Source organism: Solanum verrucosum, unplaced genomic scaffold (genome assembly GCF_900185275.1).
Source record: "Solanum verrucosum unplaced genomic scaffold, falcon-dt-bn FXZP01000261.1, whole genome shotgun sequence".
Classification (NCBI taxonomy): Eukaryota; Viridiplantae; Streptophyta; class Magnoliopsida; order Solanales; family Solanaceae; genus Solanum; species Solanum verrucosum.
In genome coordinates this window covers 5,059,861-5,075,593 of record NW_026019969.1, presented here as the reverse complement: position 1 = coordinate 5,075,593, position 15,733 = coordinate 5,059,861, and the positions used below count along the sequence as shown (strand labels likewise).

The 15,733-nt window shown below is 33.6% G+C and overlaps 2 protein-coding genes across 2 annotated transcripts; one reads left to right on the top strand and one right to left on the bottom strand.

Annotated features, from left to right (window-relative positions):
* Positions 1-2,296: 2,296 nt before the first annotated feature.
* LOC125816424 (sugar transporter ERD6-like 5) lies at positions 2,297-6,490 on the bottom strand. The gene is made up of 18 exons (XM_049496030.1): positions 6,271-6,490; positions 5,915-5,977; positions 5,500-5,589; positions 5,339-5,398; positions 4,937-5,002; positions 4,789-4,854; positions 4,637-4,712; positions 4,453-4,517; positions 3,945-4,037; positions 3,739-3,819; positions 3,528-3,612; positions 3,395-3,438; positions 3,246-3,308; positions 3,100-3,159; positions 2,949-3,002; positions 2,744-2,803; positions 2,528-2,642; positions 2,297-2,445 (listed from the first exon to the last, which is right to left on the bottom strand). The coding sequence occupies exons 1-18, from the start codon at positions 6,388-6,390 to the stop codon at positions 2,324-2,326; spliced, it is 1,383 nt and encodes a 460-aa protein (XP_049351987.1). The 5' UTR covers positions 6,391-6,490; the 3' UTR covers positions 2,297-2,323.
* A 5,587-nt stretch (positions 6,491-12,077) lies between these two features.
* LOC125816419 (pentatricopeptide repeat-containing protein At2g21090) lies at positions 12,078-14,048 on the top strand. The gene has a single exon (XM_049496025.1). It carries the CDS (start codon positions 12,170-12,172, stop codon positions 13,997-13,999), a length of 1,830 nt encoding a protein of 609 aa, XP_049351982.1. The 5' UTR covers positions 12,078-12,169; the 3' UTR covers positions 14,000-14,048.
* The last annotated feature ends 1,685 nt before the right edge of the window (positions 14,049-15,733 follow it).

Sequence of the window (15,733 nt, the reverse complement as noted above, 5' to 3'; positions counted from 1 at the left end):
GTGCTCACGACGAGAGAGAGGAGCAGTAATCTCACTGCTCTGATACCATGACAAAACTAGCAGCATAAGCTGCGAAACAATGTACTTCCTCCATTAATGGAGGTTGAGCTTTCACCAACAATCAGAAGAAGGAGAGAAAATATATTATTGAGAATGTGAAAACTAAACTGCAATCAATACAATACAATGTATGTATATATATACACATTGATAGAGTCCTCTAACAAACTCAACTGACTATGAAATTGTAAACTTGTGACTCCTAACTAACTAACTAACTATGTGAATGAACAGTAATTAACTAATTCTATGAATTGAACAGTACACTAAACTAACTAATCTTATCACATTTGGAACTATATTTTATATGTGTATTTTTTAATTTTTCGATAACTCTTTTTTTATTATGTGTTAGTTTTATTTTACTTTTAGTTATGTAGTCCACGCGGATCCAATAATATGTATAACGTTGACCCTTAAATTATTTGCAACTATTTTGCGCTTGAAATTGAGTAAGAAAGATTTATCATTTGATTTGTGGCAGCTAATTAAGAAGTGTTGGGTTTAGTGTTTTTCTTTTTTGCTCTAAAAATCAGGTGTTACGCCGTTAAAAAGTGATCGCATATATCACTTTTTGGCTTGAATGATTTTTTGAGTGAAATATCAAAAAGTAAATAATTTTTTTTACTCTAAAAATGAAATGTCACATTATTAAGAAGTGATCACTTTCGGCTTGAATTATTGTTCGAGTGAAACACAAAAAGATCGGTGATTATTTTGACATAAAAGAATAAGAAATGAAATAACTAAAGACATGATTTTTTTTTTATACAAATATGAAAGAAAAGTAACTTTGTTCACCTTTTAAAAAAAAATAGAAATCCAATGACCAATAAATCACAAAATGTGGATGGTTTAACTTCTTTTTTTCTTGAAAGAAAAATGAATACTCCTTCCATCCTAATATTAGATGATTTTTTTTTATTTTACACGATAATTAGAGCAGTCAATATGGACTAGGTCCATTGGGCCGGTCTGGCCTAACTCGTGATTTGATAGGACTGGGCTATGATTTTTGGAGCCCATTTAAGAAAAGGGCTTTTTAGCCCGGCCTGAATAAGCCTGCCGATTTTTGGGGATTATGAAATATGGATAGGACCGGCCCGTGGGCCAAATAAAATATAGTATTAAAGATAACAAGAGTCTAAACTCAAAATCTATTTAAACTTTGAAATATTACAATTTAAATACAAATTATGTTTATAAAATATGTACTACATAAAATTAAAATTTCCTAAAATTTCTAAGGAATCACTACATCGGCCATAGCCTATGGAATATTGTCATAGTTTTTTGTGTTTTATTATGATCATTGAAAAACAATTATGTTAATATTTATGTTTGGGAAAATGCATAAGTACCCCCAACCTATGCCCAAAATCCCTGAGACACACCTAACCTTTACTAAGGTCCTATTACCCCCGAACTTATTTTATATATAATTTTCTACCCCTTTTTGGCCTACGTGACACTATCTTGTGGGTCCAGCGCGTGTTTGACAATTTTTTCAAGGATAGTGCCACGTAAGCCGAAAAGGGGTAGAAAATTAATTAAAAAATAAGTTTGGGGGGGGGGGGGTAATAAGACCTTAATAAAGGTTAGGTGTGTCTCAGGGATTTTGGGTATAGGCTGGGAGGGTACTTATGCATTTTCCCTTTCTGTTTAGCTATTTATGTTTTTACTTCAAATCAAACTTAATAAATATTATAAAGATAATTTTATTTGTGGATTTGATTAACAAGTAGTAACACTAACACCATGTAATATTGTCTTGTCAATATTTATGATAATATTTTTAAATTATAATTTAATTTAAAAAATTATAAAAATATACTTTTAAGAAAAAAAGGGGTGGCCCGACAAAGCCCGTAGCCCAGGTACTTATGGGTTGGGCCTACCATTCTCTGGCCCACACCAAAAATGCGCTAGCCTGGCCTGATCCGTCAAATTTCAAAACCTATATGAGTTAACCCGAATGGAGTGGGCTAGCCCATATTGACATCTCTATTAAGAAATTATTAATAAAAATTTTACTATTTTTCCCTTTGTTAATATCAATACACATAAAAACAAGTTAGGAAAAATGTACATAGTGTATATGAATAGCTAGTATTGGAAATTGTACACATTCAAAAGACCATATTAATTATAGGGGTAAAATAAAATAAAAATATAATTAATTTGATCTTAATTTAGTAAGTAATCAAATAATATGAGCAACTATTTTAGTTAGATGCTCGTCTAATATAGGACGAACAAAGTATCAGTTAAGCAGTGTCAAGGATGCTTGGATTTCTTCAAGTGTCCGACCTTTCGTCTCTGGTACTATCTTTGCAACAAATGGGATCATCAACCCGGAAAAAAATGTGAACATGAAGAACACACCTGGTAATTAAATTAAAATGTTAAACCTTGAACAACAAACAAACACGCCGATTCGAGCAATTCTAGATAGATGCATACATACCTGAAGGGCTCCATTCAAATAAGAAGTTAAAAGCATATGTGACAATCCAAGAAGTAAACCAGTTGCATACAATTGCTAGACTTCCAGCTGATCCCTTTATGTTCATAGGAAATATCTGATATGGTAATGAGTACTAGTCAGTAACTATAGTACTCGAAAAGGTTTAGAGTTGTGTAATGTGTGTGTGTATATGGAGATTGAAGGCTAGTAGCTGACCTCTGAAACGATTGTTGTAGCTGCACCACCTACACCCATTGAGAAGAATATAGAAAATACCTGTTAACAAATCAGCAATGCACGAATCATTTAGTTTGTTGACGTGTTACTTTTGTAGTTGTAAATGGATTTACTGGACAATTCGAGCTACAAATTGGTAAAATACAAGAAAATGAAGTTGTGGAACAGAGTGTGAAGAACAAACCAGTATGCCAACTAACACAAATGTGGCAGAGAGCTGACTCATTTGATCATAATCCTGATAGGAATAATGTGTAAATTGATAAGTCTAGCAAGTGAAATTGTTGTCATATTATGAAAAGGTTGGGGGGAAGGGTGTGTTGACTGTTGAGTACCTTACACAAAAAGCCTACACCTACAAGAAAGTTTCCTAAGCATGTCCCAGCAGACGCGACCTGAAACCATTTCGTTTTGCTTCAAGCATATATCTCACTATGGATTCGTTAAATTTAACACATCAATAGGCATGCTGATTTCTAACCATCAGAACAGGCCGTCTTCCAGCAGCATCCAGTAAGAATATGCCCATAGCAGCAAAAGGAAGCTGAAAGAGAAGTACGAATAAATGATAGTATGAGATCCTGTTTTAGCAACAGTTCTGAGTCACATTGTAATTTCAGGAGTTTAAACCTGGATGAATCCCATTGTTGTAGTTGCAAAACTAGCTGAGCAACCTTTTTTTAAAAAGCAAAATAGTTGTGTCAAATGCTATAGAAGTATAATGAGTATAATTCATGTTACAAACGGTCTATGAGGTGCTAACCAGCTTTTATGAAAATGGAACTAGCGAAAGATGAAATTGCATCAGTTCCTCCAGACTGCAACAAAATCATAATTCCCAATCCTACCTAATAAAATTAACATAGCAATAGGAAGATCAATAAGTGATGAAAAATGGAAAAATATAGTGCTTATAAGAGAGATGCATATCTATGCACTTTATATTTATATACTCCGTATCTTATAATGCTTACAATGAGTGAATGAGCGTATCTACGGTCAAACATATCCAGATATCTCGATCCTGAAAGCTTCGTAAGTGACTCCACGTTGTCCTGTGAAGAGGTTTCATTTCAATTACACGATGTAAAATGGATAGAAGATTGTTTAATCAGGAAAGATAATAAGTTCATTGTACATATTAAGATAGCTAGTAGTAAGACATTTAGAAGCAAGTTACCTTAATTTCAGCTGTTTCTAAAGAAATATCAACATTTTTTCCTCTCAGATATTGTAGAGATGCTTCTACTTCTTTGTCCAGACCGATTTTGGCCTGCAAACAATTCAATAGGTAAATTAGGAATCCAACTACTCCAGAAACATCAGTATAGAAAATAAAACAAATTCCAGTCCCTTTCTTCAAATGAAAGGGGAATATGGAAAAATATGAAAGTGAACAACAGACCATAACTAAGGTATCAAGCATTAGTTTGTTAATCAAAGTACTATGACTCCTTTCTTTTCTTAAGTGTCCCCGACTGTATCTCTTATTAAGAATTCTGTATTATATTTACGGTATAATTTGAGAATATAGCATCGAGAGATGACGGGGACTATAATACACCAAGCAGGAAGTACTGATATTAGTTGGTCTGGGAAACTTTTGCTTATTTTTATGTCCAAAGCTGCTTCTTTGGACAGGGAAAATGCCACTACATGTAATTGTTAGAAGTTAATACTCCACTCACCAACCATCTTGGAGATTCTGGTATGAAGAATATGCCTATTAACTGCACCAAAGAGGGTATAATTCCTGAAACAAAGAAGTCCAAAGACGGTAAATCAGTTCTTCTCTGCAGCTCCGTCTCTTTCTGTGTCTAGCTTTGCAAACATGATTATAAAGAAGTAAATATAATATAGGAAGCACTCTACCTACTATAGCCAAGGTGCGCCAAGGCAGGATATTGCCAATCAGAAACATCAGTGCAAAACCAAAATATACCATGAACTGCAAAAGATAGCAGTTTTAGATATGCAAGATTTGAACACTTCTGAGTCACAGAAAATAATGGTTTCTCATTTACCGCAACTGCAGCTATGCATCCACCTCGAATACTCTTTGGCGCGATTTCTGCAATGTATATAGGAGCCTGCATCATGATTTGAACTCTGCTCTTAATATGCTTTACACAGGAAGAAAACTGAAAAATGCTTTGTAATTTAGCTACTTACGACGTAAAGGAGAAGTCCAGCTCCTATTCCCATTAGAAATCTTCCAATATCAAGCCACCACACACTCTTGAAACAAAATAAATAAATTATTAGTGAGTTGAACTAGGAAAACAGACTCAACCCCCTTCTTCAGACACTTAAGATGGCATGTTATTTGAAAGAGTTCTCTCCAATTTAGTTTGATATTTTCTATCTACTTTAAAAAATCATTTTCCCTCCTACTAAATTACAACAATTCTTTTTCCTTAGTCATCCATATCTTGCTAGATAACAATCGTTTATATGATTTCTGCGAAGACATTGCCTATTAGTATTATAAAAGATACTAGTAAGATGTATAAGATCAAGAGCAATCAATAACATTCAATAGAAGAAGTCCAGAATGAGCATTGAATTACATACCTTTGCAAAAATTATAGATAGCCATCCCAGTATGAAACAAAGATCCATAATCCACATTGTCTATATTAAAGCATAAACCAGATAGGAAGTTCTTTAATTAGTGTATATAATTTTGAAAAATAAATGAGGAGGGAAAGACGAGCATTGAAAGAGAAACATACTACTTTCCGCCCAACCATATCTGCAATAGTGCCACTCACTAAGGCACCAATAGTTCCACCAAGTGTCAGAATAGCTCCAAATGTTGAATACTGTAGAACAAGAAAAAAGTCAGCACGAACGGATGTGTTACATATCAGATATCAGAGCCCCAAAGCTCTAACTAATACTATCTTTTTGGACTTCAGTAACATTAGCAGGCATTGTAGCACTTAATTATTGCATAGTTTACAAAACCATCGACTCCTCAAACATGTACTTTGAAGAGAGACACCAAGCCACCCCTACACAGCCACGGAATTAACCATTGCCAGTGCATGTTAGTTGCCTATTGCAGCCTCCAATTGTCACTACAACAATCACACCCAAACACTCCAATTATATATAAGGGAAATTCAGATTTAAGTGTACTCTTACCTCTGCAATGGACAACCCCAGGTCAGCCATGATACCTGACTGGACAGGAGAAGTGTAGCCAACCTATAACGCAATCATCACATTAAAGATAAAATTCATCAAACACCTTAATTAAGTAAATCATCACAAAATAAAGATTTACTTATCTAAGACAGAAAAAAACAAATAATATAAAGAGGAGTAAATCATATTTACTGCTCCAATTCTATATTACAGTACATTTGCTAATTTATTCTTGTATTATTGTTAACTCCAAATCCACAACTCTGCGATTCTATGTATACGCTAACAGTCTAAAGAATTTTTCCTAACTTTTGAGTTTTTCTCATTGCACCTTGAAAGCCTATTATACTTACAGCAAATCCATAAGCCAAGGAACCACACATAACAACACAAGTGCTTAGAACAAGAGGCGTTGAACAGGAGGTGCCAACAGGGAACTTGTTTCCTTTACTACTTAAAAGTTGATCTTCCATGTTGCCTGTCTTGCTATTTGGTATGATAGCTGTTTGGGAAAAAAGAGTTAATTCAAACCAAAGAATACAATGACACAAAAATCAGATTTTGTAAAAGGCTTAAGTCATATGCGTCCTTAAAGTTGTCTACATAATTCATTTAGAAACCTCAATTGAGACTCTTACCTATTAGATACTTTAATATTAACGAATATTTATCTATTTAACATGAAATGACAATTAGCATTAAAAATATTGTGCGTGTAATTCACACACATTATCTTGACAAAATCACGAATAAAATTACGACATGTGTCACATGGGCCCATAATTTTAATTTTGAAAAATAAAAAATAATTTTCAGCCTTTAATAATATAGAAAATTAAATTGATAAAAAAAAGTCTCCCCCGACACCCACCTAACCCCCAACCCCATCTAACCTATTGCCCTTTCTCCTTCATCTTCTTCTCTGTCACTCCGCCATCGCCATCCACCATCAATTTCTCCGGCGATAACAAAAAAAAAAAATCTCCCCCACTCCTTCCTGAATACACCCACCAAATCCTTTCCTCTTTCTTTTTCTTGCCGTGTTACTCAAAATAAGAATAATCGACATCGATAAATTATTTCGAAATTGAAAACGAAGAGAAATCAGAATTATAGCAAAAAAATTTATAACATTTTTAATAAGTTAAATAAATGGTGATGGTTGCTCGATCGGAGTTATTTAAAATAAAAATGCACAAATATTGATCGACTTTTTAACTCCAATGGTTGATTTTTTTTCTTATTCTTGCAAATTCAACAAGCAGTTTGTTTACCGAAAATGAAGAAAAAAAAAAGCTAAAACAAAAGACAAAAATCTGAAGTCTTGAAAATGATGGGTTGAAGAAGAAGAGGACTTGTACATGGGTGTGAGGGTGGGGTTTTTTTTTTTATGAATTAAAAGATTAATGTTTAATTAAATTAAATTTTCATCTATTTAGTCAACGCATGTCAAGTGTCAAGAAAGTAGGTACAAATTTACTTTAAGAAAAAAAAAATGCATTCATGCGCTCATCAGCAATGAGATATACTTATTTTGTCATATCAACGTTTTCTGTTTAATAGGTACATGTCTTGAATAATTTAGGTGTTCAATAAATACAAGTCTTAGTTCAGGTGTTCAAGTGAATTATGCAGACAACTTTAAGAGGCCGTGGATGACTTAAACCTTTGTAAAAAGAGTATTATTTTATTGGCTTAAGTCATCTGCGTCCCCCTAAAATTGTCCGCATAATTCACTTAGACACCTCAACTATGACTAATACCTATTAGACACTCTAATATTAAGGAATATGTACTTATTGAACACAAAACGATAATAAAGCTTTTAAAATGTGGTGTGTAATTCACGCACATTGTCTTGAAAAAGTAACCAATAAGACTTCAACATGTGGCACATGGGCCCAAGCTAATGAATTTTCATTTATTTTTAATTCCAACCTTTAATAATTCAAAAAATTGATTAACAAAAAGTTTCCTCCCCCATACCCCCACAGGAAACCACCCACTTTTCTTCTTCTTCTCCTGACGTCGACACCTCCTGCGGCAACATCAACAAAAAAAGAAAGAAAAAAACAAATCTCTCCCCACCCATCTAATAATTTGCCCTTATTCTTCTTCATCCGTTGTCCCCCACTATTTTCTATTCCTCCGAAGAGATTAACTCTTATCTTATGAGCTATGGAAATTAAGTCAAATGCAAATAATGAAATAAATTATGAAGCATGATAGATTAATGGAGTAATTATTGTGATTTTTGTGAAAAATAAGTTGACTTGATAAATTATTTTGAAATTGATGACGAAGAGAAATTGTGAGGATTCAAATGAATTATATCAAATTTTCTGATATTATTTTATAACTTTAATGGCTGGTGATGTTTGTTGATCGAAGTGACCGGAAATAGAGATGGATGGAAGTTTCCTTTATAACTCTGATATCCAATTATTTTTTTCATTCTTGCAAATTCGATTATCACTTGACAGATTCAATTTTTTTTTTATATATATAAAAAGCGAAAAATAAAAATGAAGAACCAAAACAGAGTTTAAAATGATTAAAATGGGGCAAAGAAGAAGACAGCCGCTGGTATAGCCTACAGGAGTGGGGGTGGGTTTGTTTTCTTTTTGAATATTATAAGACATCATTTTGAATAAAAGTTTATTTTTAGTTATTTTAATTAATGCAATGTCAAGTGTCATAAGAAGAAAAAAGGTACAAGTTTATTATTAATAAAAAAAAGTTTGGGACTTGTTCACGCGCTTCAATGCAGTGAGATGCACTTATTTTGCCACATCAGCATTTTGTGCTTAATAGACGCATGTTTTGAATAATTTAGGTGTTCAATAGGTACAAGCATAATTGAAATGTTTAAGTGAATTATGAGGATAATTTTATGAGGCCACGAATGACTTAAGCCTATTTTATTTCATATAAATAGAAGTCCACCCATAGTTTATGTACATACTTTTTTAGAATTGTGTTATTTAGCCAAAAGGGTAGATATCCATTCCCATTAAATACGTTTTTTTTCCGCATCTATAAGAGTTGAAAAGTTTTTGGAAATGAAAGAGCATAAGAAATCAACATCAGTAGCTGTAGAAGCGATGACTTATTGGATACCTCATTTAGCTAGATAATTAATGTAAGATTGTTGAGAGGTGGACTTGCCATAATTGACACTCAATAATTGATGATACTTTATCTCAACGTCACACAAAATAGCTGAACATATTTTCAAAACAATAATAGAACAGAGGAAACCTCAAATTAACAATATTCCAAATTACTACTCCTATGTTCCTTTTTTAGTTGTTATGTTGCGTTTTTCGAAAGTCAATTTGACTAATTTTAGATTACGTTCATTCAATTTTTTAAACTAAAAATTTAGATATTCAAAAATTATATGAAAAAGTACTATAAATTGTAAAAAGATTTGCATATCAATATGATAAACAAATACATCCTAAAATATTAGTGAAAGATCTTATCGTTTAACCCTAAAAAGAGAAATTATGATAACTAAAAAAGAACATATGAAACAAAAATCAATAACCTCAAGCAGATACCTTTTATGAAATACAAAAAGGACGGGAAGTTGAAGAAATTGCTTTTATGGGATATAATTAGTTTCTGCTAGGGTTGGTAAAATTAGCTAATAATACTATGATCTATCCAACTGATTGCTTAGCATTTCAAAACATTGAAAACTATAACAACCATACCTAAAAATCATGATATTTCAGCAAAATGTGAATCATAAGCACCTAATTCAACTCCTTGACTTTGATGGAATCATTGAAGATTATATGTTACTCCATTTAAGCTTAAGATCACCATCCATCAGAATCTTTCTCCTGTTATTCTCCAAAATCCAAAGTCTAAACCCATTCATCTTCTAGTTTTGACTTTTTTTTCCACTTGTATCGATAGTCGGATTAAGACCTGACTAATTCAAATTTACACGGGAAAGCCTCATTCGGATTGAGAATTAGTTATTGTTGTACTTGTAGGAATACGTAATTACTATACTACGAGAACTATACTACATTTAAAAGCTAGTAATAAATGAGGCTTTTTCTTGTAAGTTATTTATGGTATTATATGTAGCTTTCTTTTAGAACTTCGTTGACAATACTACATTTCCTCATATATTTATGATAAACAATGTAACTTTCTTGAAGATCTTGTTAACTATTTTAATATTGAAGTTAATTATTATGATAATCATTTCAGTTAATATATACAAGTACTCACGCAAATTCAAATGATGTAATTGGAGATAATTGGTGAAAGAACTACTTGATTAATTAAAAATTGGCCAGGGATTGAAATCAAGAAAAGCTGAAATAATATATAACAATACATTTCTATAAAACCGGGCTAATAATAAATTTGGAGCTAAATCAAATATTTTGAGAGTTTGAAGTATAACAAATAATTATTAGAAATTCAAGGATCAAAGACAATTCTATGCACTAAACTTTGCGAATCCGAACCACCTGTCCTGAACTAAGCGTGCACGTTAACACTTCGAAGTTCTCCAAGAATTTGGTTAAGAAAGAGGCAATTATTGATCCTAACTTTGACTTGGACATTAGCCTAACTAATTGATAAGAAATTTTTGACAGATCCGCTAGAATTCATTACTTTTCATCACGATTCGATTCAATACGACAGTTTTAAACAATCATCAATTATTCGATTGTAATGTTTTATAATTCTTATTAATTAGTTGACTTATTTTTTCTTATATTATGAAGTAGTATTCTTATGGGGTTTTGACAATCATGGTGTATTGATAATAATTGTTGACGTTTTTTTTCTTGTTTTATGCTTAATATAATTTATGGAGTTTGAATTAAATTGCGGAGTTATTCATTAATTTATGTAATCGAAAGAAGAATAATTTAGTGAATATGTTTTACTCAAAAGAGCTTTTTTGAAATCATCGAGTGACTGATCAAGAGAAATAAACATTATTCTAGCATACTAACATTCAGTCATTCACTGTTCATTAATTTATTCTCTTAGGTTTAGGCTTAATCAGAAGAGGAATCAAAATATAGGGGTACTCTAATTAACTAATGAATTCGTGAAAAATTAATAGGATATTAGACGTGATGAATCTTGAATAGAGTTATATTTCAATTATTATTTTGTATTTGTATGATCTATAACCTTTGTCTGTTTTCTTATTGATGATAAGTTTTGCTCTTGTTATTAATTATTTTCACTTATAATAGTTGATAAACGTTGTTTAATACCATAACAAACTCAAATTTTGTTCATCCGAATAGTAGTTACCAAATTCCTTTTGTCAATCATGTGAAGACGATAAAACGTGTCTTGTACGTATAAAAAAAATAATAGTCAGAATGGTCCGTGAAAAAAAAAAAAAAAAAAGAGATCGATGCAAAAATTGTGAAAATGTATTCAAACCAAAATATTTAAAAGAATATAATATAAAGTCAATGAAAGTTTATATACAAAAACTACTTAGAAGGATATGGACAACGGGTAGGTCACAGAATGTGAGACCGGAAGGTGGAAAGGATACAATCACACAAAAATAATTTTGAATTTATGTTCGAAACATCTTCAATCTTTCAGGCACGCACTTATAAATTCGACACATATCCTTCTAATAATTTAGGCCATCATAATTACTTTTATAGTTCTTGAATTGTCTTTTTAAATATTAATTATGTGTTGATAATTGAAAATGACAATCTGTTAATTAAATGTACGACAATAGCAAGTGTTTCAATCGAAAAGTCTTTTTGTACTTCATTATTTATCATCAAAGTCAAATGTCCAAGAACTCCTCTTCTATAACCTATTGATGTTAATTGAAGCGTGAGGATGCCATGACAATCTTACCACACAAGGTAGATTTACCATTGATGCCATGAGATATTTGATATCTAATATCTAACTCATGAAATATCTTTTTTTATTTATTTCATCTCTCGTGCAAAATGATTATTTAGAGATTATTTGATCGGTAAGAAAAAAGATAGTACTTAATTTTTTTATATATTTAACTATGAGTGTTAATTAAAAAAATAAGTTAATTAGTTGGGACTTGGGATAACCCTGTGTATTCCCTCCCGCCGGTCCGGCCCCACGTTGGTCCACCATATAACGATGCATCACGAGCTGATTTCGCCGGAACTTCCATCTCCGCCGCCAATTTAAACTGCCAATTTTGCCGGATAACGCAACTCCATTTTGACATGTTTCCCTTCTGCAATGCCCACTTCATATTTACCTTCCAAAGCTCTCACTCTTCGTACAAAGAAGAAGCTCAATAATTCATGCTTAGTACAAAAGATTCTCAATCTCTCTTCGCAAGGCTATCTTAAACAAGCCTTCAATTACCTTAACATCCTAACCCGTAAAGGCGTTCGCTTAGACAGTAAAACTCTTGCTTCTATCATTCAACAATGTGCCAATTCCAGATCACGTGAAGAAGGAAAATGGATCCATTTGCATCTCAAAACTACTGGGTGGAAACACCCCACTACATTTCTAGCCAACCATTTAATTAGTATGTATGGTAGATGTGGTGATCATATGGAAGCACGTAAGGTGTTCGATAAAATGACTACGAGAAATTTGTATTCATGGAATAATATGCTTTCTGGGTATACTAAGTTAGGCCTGATTAAGGCTGCTAAAAGGTTGTTTGACCAAATGCCGGAGAAAGACGTCGTTTCTTGGAATACTATGGTAATTGGCCATGCTCAGGTTGGCTACTTCAACGAGGCTCTCAAGTTGTATAGAGAATTTAGGAGGTTAAGTATTGGGTTCAATGAGTATAGCTTTGCTGGGGTTATCACTGCATGTGTTAAGTCCAGGGATTTTTCTCTCACAGGGCAGGTTCATTGTCAAGTATTCATAGCTGGGTTTTTATCCAATATAGTTCTTTCTAGTTCAATTGTTGATGCTTATGCAAAATGTGGGAAGATGAGCGATGCTAGGAGGTTGTTTGATGCAATGCGAGTAAGAGATGTTCTTGCCTGGACCACCTTGGTTTCAGGTTATTCAAAGTGTGGCGATATGGTGTCAGCCAGGGAGCTTTTTGAAGCAATGCCTGAGAAGAATCCTGTTTCTTGGACAGCTTTGGTTGCTGGTTATTCCCACAGTGGCATGAGCATTCAGGCCCTTGAGTTATTTGCAAAGATGATGAAGCTTCAGGTCCAACCTGATCAGTTTACATTTAGTAGTTGCTTATCTGCTTGTGCTGGTATAGCATCGCTTAAGCACGGTAAGCAAATACATGCATTTCTGGTGAATGCTGGTTTTAGACCTAATACAATTGTTTTGAGTTCACTCATTGATATGTATTCAAAATGTGGAAGTTTAGGAGTTGCAAGGAGGGTATTTGATACCGCATATAACAAGCATGATACAGTATTATGGAATACTATGTTGTCTGCATTAGCACAACATGGCATGGGTGAAGAGGCGATTGAAATGTTCTTTAAGATGGTGAAGTTTGGAGTGAAACCAAACCGTATCACTTTTGTTGTCCTTCTCAATGCTTGTAGTCATTCTGGGTTAGTGCAAGAAGGGCTTTCCTTTTTCGAGACAATGACCTCTAGTTATGATGTTCTTCCTGATCAAGAACATTTTGCATGCATAATTGACCTCTTGGGTAGGGCAGGACATTTTAGTGAAGTGCTAGCTCAGATAATGAAGATGCCTTGTGAACCTGATGATCATATTTGGAATGCCTTACTTGGTGTTTGTAGGATTCATGGAAATGTGGAGTTGGGTAGAATGGCTGCAGAACTGCTAATAGAGCTGGACCCACAGTCTCCTGCCGCATATTTGCTGTTGTCAAGTATTTATGGTGTACTTGGGATGTGGGAAAATGTAGAGAAAGTGAGACAGCTTATGAATGAGAGACATGTTAGGAAAGAGGAGGCTGTTAGTTGGTTAGAAATTGAACATAAAATGCTCCCATATTTTGGGTGCAATAAGTTGAATACTCTGGAGAGAGATGGACACACTATTTTGCAACTGCTAGCTGATCAGACAAATGCTGATGATCTAGTACATGATAGTAAAAGGTAAATTTTGTTCCATTTTTGCTTCTGTTACTGAATTGTTTTGCAAAATAAATGTGTTTTAACACATGTTACGGTATTTATAGCATTTACCTAAATGTTTGGTTAAAATTGAAACAGGTAGTTATGTTCTATGGCCTGCTGAAAATTCTCATAACTTATTATCTTCCTGTGTGGAAATATGTGAACAGTATCTAGCTGCACTAACAAAATTTTGTTGAACCTTTGTCTGTTTTGAATATCTGCAGTTAAGAACTAGATTAACAGTCTGTTTTGTATTTTCAGTTTACCTGTATGTTTCATTTTTCTTGTTTCAAGATAATGCATGATTACATCGTTGGGCCACTGCTTGACCTCCATTCTCAGCCTTTGCTAGCAAAATCTCTTCCTTCAGTGCCCTCCCCAGGCCATCTACCGTACGTCACAGACAACTTCTAAAATCAAAACCAGTCATCTTAATTTCATAGGTCTTAGTTCTCATACTAGAATACAGGTTCTTAGATGTTGATTTTTGTTATGTTACCTGCAAACTTGGAAAAAGAATGTTTTTACCAAATCATCTAACTGTGAATTTGTGAAACTCCAAATATTGTTGAAGCAGTACCACTTGGGATGCATTCAAGAATAATAATACCTTTTAAGCGAGGATCATTTGATAGCAAAGATGCCTTGATTGAAAGATTAAATTGAGGTTTTGGAAATGAACTTGAAACCACTGTCACTAATAGTACTTCGTGTTTGATTTCTTCTTTTTGTTTATCTCACAGTTCATCCCTTTCCAACCCTGTCAGCTAAGGGAGCACATCCTAATATTTTCTGGTCCTGCGTCCTCTTCCTCCTGCTGAATTGAGCCAGACTGATTTTTACCCAATTTTTGTCGATACATTTATACATGATGGGAGTGATGATACAGGTAGCAACCTTTGCTGTGAAGTACAAGGGCCACCCTTTCAACTGGAGCTTACCAGAAAATGAGCCTCTTATATGCTTTTGGCTGCCATGGGCTTCACAATTATCGCCTGTAATTTGTCTCGAGATTTAAATGACTGGTTGAACTTAGTTAGACCAAGGGCGTTAACAGATAAACTGCTAGTTTGGCCACTGGTTACGTTTTTGGTGTGTTATGACTGGGAAAGATTGATGAGGTGGGCTTTCCCCGGTAAGATGCCTGCCTGGAAGCAACAGCAATGTCAAACTCTGAAAGAAGCACACTTAGTCCCTGGTGATTGAGAACCAGGGATTTAAAGCTGGCAGGTACTCTGTAATAGTTATCCAGGACCCTGCTGGATAGTATTTTGTTGTATTGGAAGATCATGGCTAAAATTTTGCTGAATTTTGATTTTTGTTGTCTCCCTTATCGTAAGAGACCAATAACCACCGTTTTTTTTCCTTTGATAGAAAAGTCCTCTTCCTCACTTGTGGGATTACATTTTGTTTGTTGTTGTTGATAGAAAAGCTCTTTTTATCTTATTGATCAAGCACTAACAAGAAACTTTCTTCTATAATCCTGTCCCAAATGAGTAATGCAAAATACATTGACACATTTATTAGTTGCAGAAAGATGCCATTCAACCAGGATGATGATAATGCTCAGTAGTGGGTAAAACATCATTAGGGGAGTAAATCATTGAGTATTTGGAAAGCATTCAATCTTAAGATTTTCTACACAATCGTAGTAATATCAGTGAAGTTGCTTTGCCCAAATCAACAAGAAGAAATTCTATCATAAAACAGGAGAGCA